This window comes from Coptis chinensis, chromosome 3 (genome assembly GCF_015680905.1).
Source record: "Coptis chinensis isolate HL-2020 chromosome 3, ASM1568090v1, whole genome shotgun sequence".
NCBI classification, from domain to species: domain Eukaryota; kingdom Viridiplantae; phylum Streptophyta; class Magnoliopsida; order Ranunculales; family Ranunculaceae; genus Coptis; species Coptis chinensis.
Genome location: NC_141458.1, coordinates 100,927,040 through 100,945,074, shown reverse-complemented (window position 1 = coordinate 100,945,074; position 18,035 = coordinate 100,927,040). Strand labels below are relative to the sequence as shown.

The 18,035-nt window shown below is 43.8% G+C and overlaps 1 protein-coding gene across 1 annotated transcript; it reads right to left on the bottom strand.

Annotated features, from left to right (window-relative positions):
* Positions 1–5,348: 5,348 nt before the first annotated feature.
* Positions 5,349–6,092, bottom strand: LOC147512178 (uncharacterized). Its single transcript, XM_086598673.1, has one exon. The coding sequence runs from the start codon at positions 6,090–6,092 to the stop codon at positions 5,349–5,351; it is 744 nt and encodes a 247-aa protein (XP_086454799.1).
* Positions 6,093–18,035: the final 11,943 nt, after the last annotated feature.

Here is an 18,035-nt window from a genome sequence, read left to right as displayed (position 1 = left end):
CACGTCGGTTTGTAGTGATCACCGATCGGTGAAGATAGGTTTTGAACTATGTCTTGATCACATGCTCTATTTTCTTAGTGGAACAGTTATGAAGAAGTATTCAATTCATGTCGAATTCAACCGGCAAAAGGAAAATATTGATTTCATTAAAAGTCGTTCATCCCATTGCAATAAATTCATACAGTTTACCATACAATACAATTACATAAAAAACAATCACTTCAACCAAGAGAAACAGATGAAAGAAAGAAGAAAAACGATGACCCATTTTTCCATTTCGTTTTGCCTTTTCAATTCCAACAACTTTGATATCAAGCTAAGTCTTGAGGTCTTGCCACGTATCAAATAAGTGAAATAACCTGTTCTATCCAGAGAAAAAAAAATTAATTATACAATATACATATATATTTAAAAAATTAATTAATTAAATAATTAAATAAAACCGCCTAGCGCCTAGAAGGCCTAGGCGCTAGGCGCTCCCCTACCGTCCGACTACCGCCTAGCGTTTTTTAGAACATTGCCAACTTTTGTGTGGTACATAGATAATTAAGTCACCGTGATATTCTTATACATGCTTATCAAATTTCAACGTCATAAGGTATGTTATGGTTTGGTCAGTTGGTTGACAGCTACCAGTGCACCATTAATTTTTTTTTTTCAATGATAGAGAGTATGAAAATTAAGCTAAAGAAGTCCATGGGCAATATCTCATGGAAAACCCATGGGCATGATAAAAAAATGTTAATTTATACATGTTTTATGGATGTAATGATTAATCAGATATGAAATTATAACCATATGTGCTTTTCAAAATGTGAAACAGATCGCGTGCACCAAGGGTGTGACTAGGGGTGATAATTTGGCCCTCAGGCCCTCAACCCGGCCCGACCTGGCCCTCAAAAATGCGCGTCAAAACCTTCAAAAGTTGGCCCTCACAGATTTGAGGGGCGGGCTGGCCCGGCCCTCATGCTTGTTAGGGGCGGGCTAGGGTCTAGGTTACGAAGGCCCGCCCAAGACCCGCATTTGGCCCTTCCAAGCCCTCACTTGGCCCTCAGTATTTTTTTTTCGATAAGATATATTTTATTTTTTTACATTATATATATGTAAGGTACCACAATTATCCCTATTTGAACTAAATATTTTCACTACAAATGATGTTTAATAATAGTAGTTTACCACATATCATATGAGGTATTTTTTGTAATTTGAGTAAAAGAGTTCAAATATAAAAAGAAAAGTGAATTATGATTATTTTGTGTAAACCCAAAATAGAGGTGATAATTTATGTATTATACTATATATTTGTGTAAACCCTAAAAGAAAACCATATTTTCTTGTTATTTTACATTATATTTATGTATTATACTATAATTATCTAAATTGTATAAAAAAATTATTAAATTAGTTTTCAATAGGGGATAAATTATAACATAATATAATATATGCACTTTTGTAATTGATTTAATGATATGTATATAAGTCATACATAAAACAAATCCAACCTAACAACATAGTTAAGTATTAAAAATGTAGATATTTTAAGAATATCATCTCTTCCACCATCTCTATCTATTTTTTTCTAAAGATATAAGAATTAGTTTTGTATACTTATATACATATCATTAAATCAATTACAAAAAAAAAATAAAAAAAAAATAAATACAAAAAAAATAGTAAACTAGTGAAGTATAATTAGGGCCCTCCCGGCCGCCCCTTTGGCCCTCAAAAAATGAGGGCCGAGGTGAAGTTAAGGGCTTGAGTTTTCATGCTTGACCCTACTCGACCCGGCCCTCAATATCAAATAGGGGCGGGCTGACCCGGCCCTCAATCATGAGGGCTTTTATGGTTTGAGGGCTGGGCTAGCCCGGCCCGGCCCTTTTATCACCCCTAGGTGTGACATACTTACTACACACGAGGAAGTTTTAAATCGGAAGAACCCACTACCCACTGTATAAGTGTAAACATGTGAACTTTATAAATACATGGACAAATTTGAAAACCATGTTTATATAAGAGCATCATCAATAGACTGGACCTAAATACCATCTATTTTTTTTTTTTGCTTGTTAAGTAGAAATTATATAAAAAAGAAAACATTACAAAATTGTGTGGTTTGGACATATAGTCTAACCATTCTCAAACTAGGTACATTGAAACAACTTTTACATGGCTTCATACCTCACTTCACATCTCATATCTAAAGAAAATCTGGAAAGGAGCTTCCCAATGTAGTAACCACGGTGGTTTACCCTCAAAAATTTGGACTTCATTCAACTGGAGGGTTACACCAGTTTTGGCTATGACGTCGGCAGAGAAGTTGCCCTCTCTAAAAATCGAGGTGAATAAAATAGACTGAATTTTGGTACAGCTATTCCTCCATCTCGGCTGCAAGTCCCATGGCACTCTCCCACTAATGTAGGCTTTGATTGCCGGTTCGAGAATCAGATTCAACCCATAACCGGAAACCATCCCTTACTAATAGCCCGACTCTATGCCTTCAATGATAGCCCGACATTCAGCCCTAAAGTTGGATCCAATCCCGATATTCTTGCATAAAGACAGCTTAAAAACACCTTCCGAATCTCTGAATGTAACCCCAATACCAGACGGTCCTGGATTGCCAAAGGCAGCACCGTCGGTATTTAACTTCATAACAGTTTGCTCCGGTGGCACCCATGAACATTGCTTTGTTGTGGGCGCATCTCTCAGCCTGTTTATTAAGTTCCATGCTCGCATTGTAGCCACATCCCTGTTAGAAGAATTGTTGCTTGCTTTCGACAGATGAGAGGTGGTGAGGATGTGATACTGTATCGAGTGCTTACATTCAATGAGGTTTGGCTTCTTTCCCTCAAAGTTGATCTGGTTTCTGTGTTTCCAAAGAACGACCATGCCACCCATGATAGCTGCATTCCATAAGTGTTTGAGTCTGGCACTCCAAAGCTTGGAAATTTTAGGCGCCAGAAAGGATCGAAAAGGTCCGGTACACTTCAAACTTAGCTGCAGTCCACTTCCAAAGCCTCTGAGAAAATTGGCATTCCCACATGATGTGCTTTAAGGTTTCACAATGCTTCCCACATAGTCGGCATATAGAAACTAGATGAACACCTTTTTCCGGATGACTTAGATGCGTTGCCGTACACCCCCTTTATATTTTCGGTCAGCTTGACCACTCTTGGATGTAAATGTGAGTTCCACACAAGCCTATGCCATCGCGATAGTATTTCCCTTCTTTCCTCGATGGTTTCATGGGCTGATTTGCAAGAAAAAGATCCCTTAAGATCGAGGGCACCATACCAAAATCGAGAGGTTGTGAAATGTCTCAAGAACCCCCGTCATGTTTAGACCCGGTAGCGGTAGTATAGACGGAGAGAGGCGTCGGTATGACCCATACATTTGTATTCAGCAAAGAACTCACCTTGGCAGTGCATCCCCTTAAGTTATAGGAGTTAAGGTTTAATACCGATTTTATGGATGCTGGTTGGAGCCAATTGTCCCTCCACAAATCAATCTTTTCACCGTTAGCCACCACCCATTGGCTTCTAGGAATAATCTCTGAAAGTGCCGCCTTAATGCCGCCCCAGACAGAGGACATTTTGTAGTACTCAATGATGTCACCCCGATTGTTTCTATACTTATGCTGCATAAATGTTGAAAAGTCGTCTCGCCTTCACTTAAGAACTTCGGGCTAGCTTCATCAACATGGCTTTGTTGATGTCCTTCAATCTCCTAATACCAAGTCCACCTTCGAGGCGAGGGTTTGCGGACTTTCTCCCAAATGGCCGATCGTTGCTCTTTTTTTGATGCATCCCCATCCATAGAAAGTTTCGGATACATGTCTCTGCTTCTTTGATCAACCGAGATGGCCATTTGTATATGGCCATATTGTATATGGGAATACTATTGATGACAGACTTGATCAAAATGCATCTTCCTTGGAAAGACAACATACGACCCTTCCAACTAGAGAGTTTCTTTTTTATCTTATCCGAATCGGGATAGATAATGGAATTCGTGACTCTTCCCTGGGTTAAGAGGACTCCAAGGTATTTATCTGGTAGACAACCCTCAGAGATGTGAAGTTCCTGCATAGTTCGAGCCTTTCTGAGATTAGAGAAATCACCAAAGAAAATCTTGCATTTTGCTTTATTCATGACTTGGCCAGAGGACTCTTGGTATCTCTCAAGGAGGGAATTAAGGTGCCGAATACCTCTAAAATGGCCATTTGCGAAAATTATGATATCATCAGCAAAAAACAAGTGGCTAGGAGCTGGACATCCTCTCCGAGATACCATAGGCTTTAGCATTTCCTTCGCTGTGAGGTCAGTTAATCCTCTGCTTAGAACGTCTTCAAAGAATTGCAAAAGGAGAGGGAGAGGGTCACCCTGTTTCAAACCTCTCTCCATATGAAAGAAACCAACCGGTCCTCCATTTACCATAATGGAGATTTGTGCCGAATGAAAAATAGAGTGAAGGCATTGCATCCATCCTTGTGAGAAGCCCAAAGCAGTTAGGACTTTAAAGAGAAATTCCCATGACATTGTATCGTAGGCCTGGGAAATATCGATCTTCATAGCAATATTACCTCCATTTCTTTTGAGTTCAAGCTCATTCATTAGCTCAGAAGCCAAGGCAATACTAGATTGGGAGCATCTGCCCGGAACAAAACCCACTTGTTCCTTTGTTATAATTTTATCGAATCATATTCAACCTCCGTTGCATAAGTTTGGTGATAATCTTGACGAGAAAGTTCCCCATACAGATGGGTCGGTACTGGCTGAGTTTGCGAACACTTTTCTCTTTTGGGATGAGAGTAATAAAATTAGAGTTAAGGCCGCTAGGGAGGAACTTGCTGATGAAGAAAGATTGAACTGCCATGCAAATGTCAAGCTTAATAATACTCCAGCAATTGATATAAAAGTGCCCTTGGAAGCCGTCGGGACCAGGAGAGCTATTAGCATTCATGCTAAAGACAGTTTGTTCAATTTCCATGTAATCTGGAGTTTTTGAAAGGTTATAGTTATCCTCCTGCGTTATGAGTCTAGGAATTAGACCCATAAGTTGATCATCGGGGAGGATGGGAGCTTCTTTGAATTTGTCTTTGTAGAACTGGACAATATGTTGTTTTATTTGATCCTGATCAGTCATAAGAGTCCCCTCCTTCTGTTTGAAGTTCAGTGATCAAAGATGCTCCCTGTCGAAGCCTGTATATGTTGTGGAAGTATTCAGAATTTCTGTCTCCTTCCTCATCTGTTTTGATTCGGCTTTTCTGCTTCAGAACCTTTGCTCTATTATCCCTTGCAATGTCTAGTTCCACTTCCTTATGAATCACTTGAGAAATGAGAGATTCATTATCCTGTGTCTTCTGCCAGTATCTGAGCACTTATTAAAGCTTCCTGTGCCTTTCTAATGTTAATATCAACATTTCCAAAAACATCGTAGTTCCATTTTTTGATATCTTTTTTCAATCTCTGAAGCTTCCTCATTGCTCGTTGTAGAGGGCCTCCTTCAACACCTTGGTTCCAGCTGTGGGTGACTAGTTCCATGAAAGAAGGGTGCGTGAGCCAGATTTTGAGGAATCTAAAAGGTGCATTAGTAGGCTTAGGGATGCTAGGAGAACTCCCAACGAGAGGAGAATGATCCGAGGCTTGTCGAGTCCCCACTAAGTACTTCCAACCAAAAAATTTCAGGTTCCAAGCATCATTAACGAAGACTCTGTCCAGTTTCGATAAGACTCTGAGCGGTCCCCTTCTGTTATTACACCAAGAAAACTTTAGTCCTTCAAAATTAGCTTCAATAAGATTGCATGTATTAACAAAAGAGTTAAACTCCTGCATTGCCGCTCTGTTAGGGGGATTGGTGCCTTTCTTTTCCTCATATCTAAGAACAGCGTTGAAGTCTCCTGCTAAGAGCCATGGCCTTCCATTATTCAACAGTATGAGCTGGTCCCAAAGCCTACGTCTGTGCACCAGAGAACAATTTGCATGGACAAAAGTTACAACAACATCATCTGCTAGAACAGTTATTTGTTGGTCCGAGGAACTAATGAGGGTAACCTTTAGCTCAGGTCTGTAGAAAACCCAAATGTTCCCCATTCTGGCAAGATTGTCATTGTGTAAGCAAACACCATGATATTTATTGCTTATGCCTTTTGTGGACAGGAAGTCCAGCTGAGGTCGAACAAGGGGTTCAGCAAGGCATACTAAATCGGGATTATGAGACCGGAGGAGTTCTTTCAAATCAATACCCTTTATCTTTCTTAGCACCTCTTATATTCCAATAAATGATCTTCATTGGATAAGAGGTTGCTCAACTAGACTTTGTGACCTGGTAGAAGGATGTGAAGTCGGATCCGGTGGATGCACTTCAACTTTTCTTCTTCTTCGAGATCTTTTTTTGGCACAACTGCCGGCGTGGTGGTGACATTATCCTCAACAAGGTCTGCCCATCTTTGCCTCACCACAAGGGCTTCTGATGTTATCTGGATTTGGTCCGAGTCATCATTTGTTAGGATCTCAAAAGAGTTCTGTGTTCTCGCCTGTTCACCGGGGGAACCTATCAAACCTGCTTGTGGGTGGCACACAGTTGATCTGTTGTTCTGAAGCGGCACCGCATCCAATAGTCCCTTGCTCCGTAATATGGGTATCCTTCTCCACTGCTACAGTTGGTACAGGATTTTCCACTGTGGTTTGCTCATTATTAACTACTACTGCAGGGGTTTCTGTAGGCACAGATATTCCACCTTCAATAGGGCCAGAAGTCCCAGAAGTCACCACCTCTGGTGACTCTTGGGTAGGATTAGCTGCATGCACACAAACACCACTACCACCACTTGTTGAGGTTGCATTTACTCCCGTAATCACGACCTCTTTATTCTGTTGTCTCCATCTCTTCTTCTGCCTTTTTGACATAGTTTCGTATTCAGTTACTTTGTCAGCCACTGTTTTACTAACTTTGTGTAAGCTATCTCGAGCATTCTTTTCTTGTTCCTTGTGTAGGTGTCTACAGTCGGTAATCAGGTGCCCAACTATCTTACAGTTGTTACAAAACTTTGGAAGTTTGCCCACCTTCACTTCTTGCCAGAATTCAATATTTTGGTTCTCCACTTCAACAAGGATTTGATCAGGAATTTTTTTTGCCAAGTCTATATCCACCTGGACGCTAGCATAATATCCCATGTCACGCTTCAATAGAATTTTTGTCCACCTGATAGGGGACCCGTGGTTTCGCCCATCGCCATTAGTATATCCACTTCCCAGTATTCCATACTTAGTCCAGGGAAATGAACCCATACAAGAGCTGAAGAATGCTTGTGTTTTTCAACGCTGAAATTCGGCGACCATTTTGTAAAACGAACAAGCTGCTGATTGATGAACCACGGTCCCCCATATTGAACTTTAAGAAATTCTTCTTCAAGCCAAACCGAAGAGAGGTATCCCTTACCAAGTGGTGAGACTTTCACCTTGATTCTCCACTGATCAGCCACAATCTGCCGAACTACTTCCATTTTCAAGTCCTTCAGGTCAATGCGCCCCACCAGAGCATACTTGTAAAAATCTATACCTTTTTGAACTGAGGAGAGTGGTATTTTAATAGCAGGTGTTTCACCTTTCAGAGAGGGGGTGGGGAGCTCGGAGAGGTCCACCGTTCTCTTAAGCTTTTCCTTTGTTTTGTCAGCATATGAAACAGTTGGTGTTGCTGTGGGAGGCACTTCCTTTGGAGGAGGTACACCACACAAAACGTTGGCCGTATCCACTATAGAAAAGAAAGCTTGGTTTCTTCCAACACCGAACCCAAAAGGTAGCGACGAAGACGTCATGCTGAGCTGCAATCGGAGGGAAGGAATCCCGTGTTCACTTTCCTTTATGAACTCACGCTGTTCACAGCAGAGGATTTTACCAATAAAGGAAAAGAAAAGCCCGATAGCTAAGGATAAGATAACTAAGCCTATTCAAATTTGCTAATCTAAGTAAGAAAAGGGATACTAGATCATTTCGGCAACTTAAGTTATGTCGCAACTGGTCGCCCCAAAAGCTGTCCCCATTGTCGCAACTTAAGTTTTTTTCTTCCATCTATTATAATAAAACACAATGGATAGACAAAGGGTGGTGGAGATCGCGTGGGGATCTGAGTTAGATTAGAGCAGACGTACGATCTAGAACATTTTGAAACTCCTTTTCAATGTCATTTAAAAGTATTATTTAATGAACTAAATGTTTTGTAAATGAATTAAATATAATTTAATTATTTCTTAATAATATTTTAATTCCGTTTTATTCAATTTGTTTATTTATTTTTAATTTTTCATAGCCTCTTAAAACATTTATATTATTAAAACCTTTGAATACTCCCTCAATTAATTTCTAAATTACTACATTAAAGTCCATTTAATCCTTCCTTCATAGTATTATATTCTGTTATATTTATTTATAATTTTTCATTACCCTAGCCTCTCCCACAAAAAAAAAAAAAAAAAAAAAAAAAAAAAACACCTCCACTTAATGAAGAAATTCATGGGTGTAAATGCATTTATTAGAAATAAAACTAAAATGGAAATAATGAATAATAAATCTCTCTCTTACATGTTTAAATTCCCATCGGTTAATCATTATTCCTCTCCTTACAACATTCTTTTTTCCATCAAAATTTTCTTTTTCTCCATGTCCAAATTTATTCGATTTTGATGTAACTCCTCCATTTGACATTAACCAACTTCATCTTCTTTCGTGGAATTCCCACATATAAATTTCATTCGTTTGGCTTTTTATATAACAACTATACTACCTCTCTGCACTTCATTCTACGCATATATCAACAAGCAGGTTCTATCTTTCACATTTTTATGTTTTCGTTTAGTTTTTGTTTTTCGTTTTTCGTTTGTTATCTATTTGTTATCATAAAATTATTTGTAATTGCAATATTGCAGGTGCCAAAGATTGAAGCCGATTAGGCGATTATATGCGTAAATATTTATTATCTAATCACACGGTGCAATTCCATCTTACGCCTCTTGAGTGTGTGCAAATGTAAGTTGTTTTACATGTTAATTTTGTGCCACAAATTTCTTAAGTTTTATTCAAATTTGGGTAGGTTTTTTTAGAGTGACTACTGACTTATGTATTACTCACTAGCTGTAAGGGTGTTAATTGTCTAGCTAAGAGCGCCACTCTCTCCACTTTTTCAACCCCCTAACCTGAATTGGTCAATCGGAATTGGTGGTGATTTAAAAATAGCAATATCAGTTCGCACTTGGTGAATTCTTGGTTAATTGATTCTGAAACTCCAAGATCAGGTATATGTTGTCTCTTTCGTCTTATATTCAATCTCTATGTTTGATTTTTGTGTCTTCGATCCCATATTTATGTTGCTACTGAAATAACTTCAATTTGGTAAATCGATGGTGTCTCGAATTATAATTTATCATTGTATGGGGTTTAATAGTTTTTAACTTAATAGGAGCTTCGTATTGGTATTGGGTTGGTGGATCCTGTTTTTGTTCCCAGAGTCAGAATGATTCGCATTAATCGTTGTGGAACAACACATGATAGAGAAGAGGATGTATGATCAAGTGTGTGCATCTTGATAGTATTGTATGTTTTGCTTTTTGTATCATCACTAAGCATAGTGGATTTGTTGTGCTCATTGCATTAGAATGACCATCTATTTGTTATATAAATATTTAGTACAATAACCACACAACTTAGAATGCTTTAAAAAATTCGAACACAACCTACACAACAGAGGATACAATGTGACATTCGACTAATTTGTGAATTTAGGCTCTCATGAATTGGGAATGAGTTTATAATGTTAGCTTGAAAAGTGGCATTATCAAGGAGAATAAATTCCAAATGCGCGCTAGGTATAAATTTTTTTCAAACGCCCAATTTTTTTTCTATAGTGCAACTCAATGGTTTTATGCGTATAAATTTTAGATTGAATTATGTATAGATTTTGTTAACTTGTATGCCATAAAGTATCTTCATAAAATGTCCTATGGATATGTGTCTGTTGTAGTGACCCTAAATCTCTCTCCCACTCAATCTCTCTTTTTCTTCTTTTTTCCTCTCTTTCTCACTATTCTCCTCCTTTTTTTTACCCTAGCGCCCCCTTTTCTCATCCCGCCTCTTCTTTATATATATATATATATATATATATATATATATATATATATATATATATATCTCTCTCCTTCTAGGCCATCCATCTATTGCATCATCGCATGGCTCTCCTTCATACCGTATGTATGCCACGTCGCGGTCTAGGGTTCCGCGATACTGATCTCGTACTCTCCTCTTTTTCATCTTATGTTGCGTTCTATCCACTGCACCGCTGACCCAGTCCAACTTACAACACTATGCCACTACAAATGCCCCTTCTCGACTCCGCGGTCCTGTTAATGGATCCGAGGTCGAGAACTTTCCTGGATACTCTCTTTTCACTATACACGTTTCCCTTTCCTTGATTTGTGTGTGATGGGACTGCACTCATCACGCGCGTTTTCAGCCGCCCCTCGTACCTCGTGCTTCCACGTGTCTCAATCTGGCTGGCGGTCTACCCGACTCCTCGAATTCCCCAATGTCTATAATTACCTCTTTGCCCTCCCTTTGTTTAAACTTCCTTCTTCTCCCTCTTTTTCATTTTATTCCCCCCTTCATCTTCTATTTTCCACTGCTCCTCCATTTTTGCTCTTTTTCTACCTGTTTCCGGCTTGCGTGCGCTCCTTCGGTCTTCCGGCGGTTCCTTCCCGCCCTCACTGGCTCTCTACTCAAGCATAAACACTCTCTTTTTGGTTCTTGTCGGTATGTTTTCTAAGCCTTGCTTATTTTTGTTCAAGCTAAATAGTCAATTCTTTCCATTCTTTACGTCTGTCTTTCTGTCTTTCCGATGTCGGGCTCTAATTCCGGCGATTCTTCTACTTCCCATTCACCCCAAGTAGCGTCTCCGCCTCCCTCTGCCCCTACAGCGGCCCCCTCCACCTCCGGCCGCCCAGCCTCGTTGCTTCCTCCACCATCACATTACCGCCGCCCTAATTTAGACGCCATTAGGGCTGCTTATGGCATCCCAACCAACATAACTCTAGAGCACGTGCCATCCATCACACACTACCCGCCGCTTAGTTCCCCGTCGTCGCGGTCACCTTGTGATCACAGTGGGTCAAATTGTTGCCGGTCTACAACTGCCCCTCACTCTCTTGGATGTCGAGGTGTGCAATCACTTCAACATCCCCCCTGCCAAGGCATAGGAAACTTTTGGAGGACTATGTATGCCGCGAATACATACAATAGAACCGGCGAGCCCAAAATCACCAGCCGAGACATCTTCTCCCACTACTTCCTTAAGAAAAGCACTAAAGACGTCGGCATGGGATACCAGTCTTTTTGTGTACGCCCTCAGAAGCTACCCCTCTTGCTCCGCATTACATCCTTAGACAAAGTGTGGCACCATTACCTTTTATATGTATTAGGACAATTTCTGTCCGCGGACCTTCCTTCTGATTTACATCTTAACCACCTTGCCTTCATCCCCCGCGGTAAGTAACCTTGTCTTTTTCTTTTTTCTTATTGCACTGTTACCATTATGCTCTAAATCACTGCTTTCCCCTATGTTGTAGGTTGGCGGTCGGACTCCAAATCCCAATTCTACTTCGGCATATCTTGTCCCATTTTCCAAAGACTCCGTGACCTCGGTCCCGCTCAAGCCAGTCACCTCGGCATCCACCCTACCACCGCCACCCCGTTGTTGCAAATTCCCTGTCTACAAACCTTCCGCGGCATCTCAGCTCCCTTTTACCGCCCTCCCCCTCCAAAAGAGCGAAAACCCATAGCCTCCCCGCCTACCCGAAAAAGATCCCACCTTTCGTCCTCCCACCGCCGTCGTCCTCGCACCTCCTCTCAATCCATAAGATCTCAAGACTCTCCCACCACCTCCACGCCCGAAGACATCCCCTCCTATCGCTCCATTTCCAACTGGGACGATCAGTATACTTCTCCTCACTCCCCCACCGACGACATGGACGTCCATAAGCAAAAAAAATTTGACAGTGACTCTGAGGACGATGAGGTGACTGAGATTTCCCCAACCGAGGCGGTGGCTTCTACCGAAATTCCCCTGTCCAAGCAACAACGGACCTCAGCCTCTGACGGATCAGTCCCTGTAGTTCTGCGAACCTCCAAACCTGAAGCACCTGCCCCCCTCACGTTGTCACTTCCACCCGCATTCTCTCCTCCATACGCCCGCCGACCTGGCAAAGAACCGATTCCACCGGCAGCTCCGGTTTCTGAATCGGCCCCTGCAGAAGACTTCTGCCCTATCTTCAATGTGCGCAACCGCCAAGTATCCATGGCTGACTCCGCCTTAGACAATGCGGCAGTAGCCTCCTCCCTGTTGTACAACGCCCATCTACCTAGGGACATTGCCTATGCTGATGGGGGTTCGTTTGACACACACCATACCTCTTTTTATACTAACTGGGAACGGGTAAGCCCCCCCTCCACCCCCCCCCCCCCACCTCTTTCCATTCTTTACGTCTGTCTTTCTGTCTTTCCGATGTCGGGCTCTAATTTCGGCGATTCTTCTACTTCCCGTTCACCCCAAGTAGCGTCTCCGCCTCCCTCTGCCCCTACAGCGGCCCCCTCCACCTCCGGCCGCCTAGCCTCGTTGCTTCTTCCACCATCACATTACCGCCGCCCTAATTTAGACGCCATTAGGGCTGCTTATGGCATCCCAGCCAACATAACTCTAGAGCACGTGCCATCCATCACACACTACCCGCACTTAGTTCCCCGTCGCCCTGGTCACCTTGTGATCACAGTGGGTCCAATTGTTGCCGGTCTACAACTGCCCCTCACTCTCTTGGATGTCGAGGTGTGCAATCACTTCAACATCCCCCCTGCCAAGGCATAGGAAACTTTTGGAGGACTATGTATGCCGCGAATACATACAATAGAACCAGCGAGCCCAAAATCACCAGCCGAGACATCTTCTCCCACTACTTCCTTAAGAAAAGCACTAAAGACGTCGGCGTGGGATACCAGTCTTTTTGTGTACGCCCTCAGAAGCTACCCCTCTTGCTCCGCATTACATCCTCAGACAAAGTGTGGCACCATTACCCTTTATATGTATTAGGACAATTTCTGTCCTCGGACCTTCCTTCTGATTTACATCTTAACCACCTTGCCTTCATCCCCCGCGGTAAGTAACCTTGTCTTTTTCTTCTTTCTTATTGCACTGTTACCATTATGCTCTAAATCACTGCTTTCCCCTATGTTGTAGGTTGGCGGTCGGACTCCAAATCCCAATTCTACTTCGGCATATCTTGTCCCATTTTCCAAAGACTCCATGACCTCGGTCCCGCTCAAGCCAGTCACCTCGGCATCCACCTACCACCGCCACCCCGTTGTTGCAAATTCCCTGTCTACAAACCTTCCGCGGCATCTCAGCTCCCTTTTACCACCCTCCCCCTCCAAAAGAGCGAAAACCCATAGCCTCCCCGCCTACCCGAAAAAGTTCCCACCTTTCGTCCTCCCACCGCCGTCGTCCTCGCACCTCCTCTCAATCCATAAGATCTCAAGACTCTCCCACCACCTCCACGCCCGAAGACATCCCCTCCTACCGCTCCATTTCCAACTGGGACGATTAGTATACTTCTCCTCACTCCCCCACCGACGACATGGACGTCCATAAGCAAAAAAAATTTGACAGTGACTCTGAGGACGATGAGGTGACTGAGATTTCCCCAACCGAGGCGGTGGCTTTTACCGAAATTCCCCTGTCCAAGCGACAACGGACCTCAGCCTCTGACGGATCAGTCCTTGTAGTTCTGCGAACCTCCAAACCTGAAGCACCTGCCCCCCTCACGTCGTCACTTCCACTCGCATTCTCTCCTCCATACGCCCGCCGACCTGGCAAAGAACCGATTCCACCGGCAGCTCCGGTTTCGACCGCCCCTCGCAAAACTTCTGCCCTATCTTCAATGTGCGCAACCGCCGAGTATCCATGGCTGACTCCGCCTTAGACAATGCGGCAGTAGCCTCCTCCCTGTTGTACAATGCCCATCTACCAAGGGACATTGCCTATGCTGATGGGGGTTCGTTTGACACATACCACACCTCTTTTTATACTAACTGGGCACGGGTAAGCCCCCACCTTTTTATTTTTTATTTTTTTTACCGAAACAGTAAAGCGTGGACATTTCCTTCATGATCCGTGGTCTTCTCAGCACCATGAACAAGTTGGCTTCCTTGGAGAAAGAGGTCAACGGTCTTTCCGGTCTGAAGGCCGCATACGCAGGGCTTCAATCTGAACTAGCCGCTGCTAACTTAGCCAAACTCAAGGCCCAGGACGAACTGCAGTCTGCGGAATCTTCCCACCAGCACTACATGGATACTGTCAACGACCGTCTGAGTCGCCAGAGGGAAATGCTCCTTGAACAACATCAGCTCACCCTATCTGCTTTAGCCCAGCAACACCAAGCTGCCCTCGACACCCTCTCTCAAGAACAGAAAGATGCTTCTGTCGCCCTACTTCAGCAACATCAGGATGACATGGCTATTCTTCGCGAACGCTTCAAACTTCTTGCTGACAAAAGGGTAACCAAGAAAATGAAGAGCTTACCCGCCTCACCCAAGAAGGACGGCTCCTGCCCAAAAAGCCCTGCACCCCAGCCGCGGCCCCCTCCAGAGATGCCCAGGAAGAAGTGTCTGCCATTGATAACCTTCCCCGTTCTCTAGTGTATGAAGAGATTTCAAACCCTACCGCAGCTACCGATGAGAGCCTTGCCGAGACACTTGAGAACGTTGCTGCCGCACACACCACTGAACCTTCTGAAGAAGCCTCTGATGTCCTACCTGCCGCCAACTCTCCCCCCGAGAAGCGTTAAAAGTACTTTATGTCTTCCGCACCTTTTGTAATAAGACATTTTATCCCATCTAGGCCACTGATGGCAGTACAATTGTTGTGTTTATGTTTGAATATTAATCTCTTTCACGTGTGATGTTTGATTTTGCTTGGCATATCTATCATCTCTCCCCCTGTGGTTTGGTCTCTTTACCTTACTCCGATGTAACTCTTGCTCTATCTTTTTCTCGATGTTTGGCTACTCCACCAACTTTAAGCCAGCCTCCATGATCCTCAATTAGTTCCTTGCATTAGTGATGGGCTCGTTCCTCTCGTTGTTTTTATGATGGTTGAGTATATCTGCAAATGACTCCAACTCTCCTCTAACTCTCTCCATGTTTGGGCCTCATGCCCCCACGTGGTGCTAGTATCCCTACTCCGCGAAGGGCTTGCCCCGCTCCGCAGACTCTATCCTTTTATCAGTGAAAGGCTCCTCCCATCCGCTGTCTCTCTCCGCACTGGGACTTCAGTCCCCTATGCGATTTGCACTACTCCCCCGCAGAGGGCTCATCCCACTCCGCAGTTCTGCAATCTCAGTAAGTCCCTTGAGGCAACTCATCTTGCCCCAGGCTCATCTCTAGCCATGTATTAGCAAAGGGCTCATCCCCTCCGTTGTCTCTCTCCATCTTTGGGCTCCATGCCCCACGTGCTATTTGCGCCTTTATCCCGCTCTGCAGGTTTCATAGTTTTTGAAAAACCATTGGGGACCCTCCGCGGTCTCTTTGGTATTTCACGTCTCGTAGTTGTTTTGGACTCCTACCTCTATAAACGATGATTTATTCTCAAAAGTGATGTTGCATTATATATTTACATACATCGCCAAATTCAGGCAATAGATTTTCATTACATTCAAGTGTGAATTTTTTTTAACATTCTCACATTCCACGGCTTCTCTATCAGTTTGCCTTCCTGTGTCCGCAACCTGTAGGTGCCCACCCCTCCAATATCCACCACAGTGTAAGGTACCTCCCAGTTTGGACCCAGCTTTTCATCTTTATCTTTTCTGGTGCTAGGTGTCACTCGGTAGAGCACTAGGTCGCCTATATGGAACTCCCTTGGCTTGACCTTCCTATTGTACTGTTTTTGCAACCTCCGGTGGTACTCCTCAAGTCTTATACGGGCAAGGTCTCTTCTTTCCTCTGCTAGATTCAGATCTGCTACTAAGATTCTCCAATTTGAACCCTCCTCCACGACCTTTGTTCGTGTTGTAGCTGACACTATCTCCGACGGGATCCCGGCCTCCACCCCATAAGCCAATGAAAATGGGGTCTCTTGGGTGGATGACCGAGGTGTGGTCTGGTAGGCCCATAATACATGACTAAGCTCGTTGGCCCATGCCCCCTTCTTATCCTCCAACTTCCTCTTTAGGTTGTTCATGATGGTCTTGTTGGAGGACTCTGCCTGTCCGTTGCCCTCAGGGTTGTAAGGGGCCGAGAACCCCTGTCTTACTTTGTAGGTTTGCAAGAACCTAGCCACCTTTGCTCCCATAAACTGAGTTCTATTGTCTGCTATGATGGCGTACGACAACCCAAACATGCAGATAATATTCTCCCACAAAAACTTGATGACTTGCGCTTCCTTCACCTGCTGCAGAGGTACGACTTTAATCCATTTTGTTAAATAATCCGTGGCCGCGAGCATGAACCTCCTTTTGCCACTGGCCATGGGCAGCTGTCCCACTATATCCATTGCCCACATAGCAAAAGGCCACGGACTTGAGACATTGTGGAGGGGTTCAGCAGGGGCGAATATCAATTGTGCAAATTTCTGACATTTGTCACACCTCTTAGCAAATTCCACAGCATCCCTCTTCATGTGGGGCCAGAAATACCCCTGTGTCAGTAGCCGATGTGTCGTCATTCTCCCCGCTGAATGGCTCCTGCAATCCCCCTCGTGTAGTTCTGCCAACACCTCCTGGGATAGTCGCGGACCTAAACATTTTAGCAGTGGTCCACTGAAGTTTTTCCGATATAACTCTCCTTCCAGTAGAACGTATCTTCGAGAAGTCTGCTCCCATCTCCTTCTTTCCCTTTTATCCGTGACTTCCTTTCCTACTAAAAAGTCCTTAATATGCTCCATCCAACCCTCATTCTCTTCCGCTACCTGACAAATCTCCATCTCATCCTCGGTGCTCAGTTTCTCCAACCTTCCCACGTGTATTGTTCTCTCCTCCGATTTGGGAATTGCAGCTGTTACATATGCTAGGGCATCGGCGTGTCTATTCTCTCCCCGACCCAAATGAAGGAAACAGAGTTTTGTGAATTTCTCAGCTTGTTTACGCACCGCATCCAAATATCTTGCCATCCTGGGGCATCGAGCGGCAAACCCCCCATTAACTTGACACACCACTAAGTTTGAGTCAGAATAGACTGTCAGATCCTTCACTCCCAAATCCTCGGCCATTCTCAATCCTGCGATTACCACTTCGTACTCTGCCTTATTGCTGGACGCCGCGAACCCGAGTTTCATGGTTTGCTCTATTCTGCTATTATCAAGTGTAACCAACACGACTCCTATGCTACTGCATGCGTCGGTAGCCGATCCATCCGCGAATACCCTCCACCCATTCCTCTTATCCCACGGGTCTAGAAGGTCTGGCTCACTCTCCCGTTCCGGTTCCATAATCATTTCCTCTCCCCACGTGGGATCCTCTGCGGGAAACTCTGCCAGAAACTCAACCACCGCATGCGCCTTCTCCACGGTTCTTATCTGATACTGTATCTCATAGGAACTCAGCATCACTGCCCACTTCAACATTCTACCCAATTTTTCTGTTCTCAATGCTTATCTCAGAGGCAAATTCGTTACCACCACCACCACATGTGCTTCAAAGTAGGGTTTCAGCTTCAGGGTTGAAAAAACTAATGCCAAGGCATACCTCTCAATCCTACTATATCGCGTCTCTGTATCTAACAAAGTCTTGCTCTGAAAATATACCGGCTTCTCCACCTTGTCGACCACCCGAACTAGAACCGAGCTGACTGCATACTCCGTGACCCCCAAGTACAAATACGACTTCTCCCCGGTCTCGGGCCGCGACAGCAGAGGCGCTTTGCCCAAATATTTTTTCAATTCTTGGAATGCCTCCTCACACTCCGCGGTCCATACAAAATCTGGTGTGCTCCTCAACAGTCGGTACA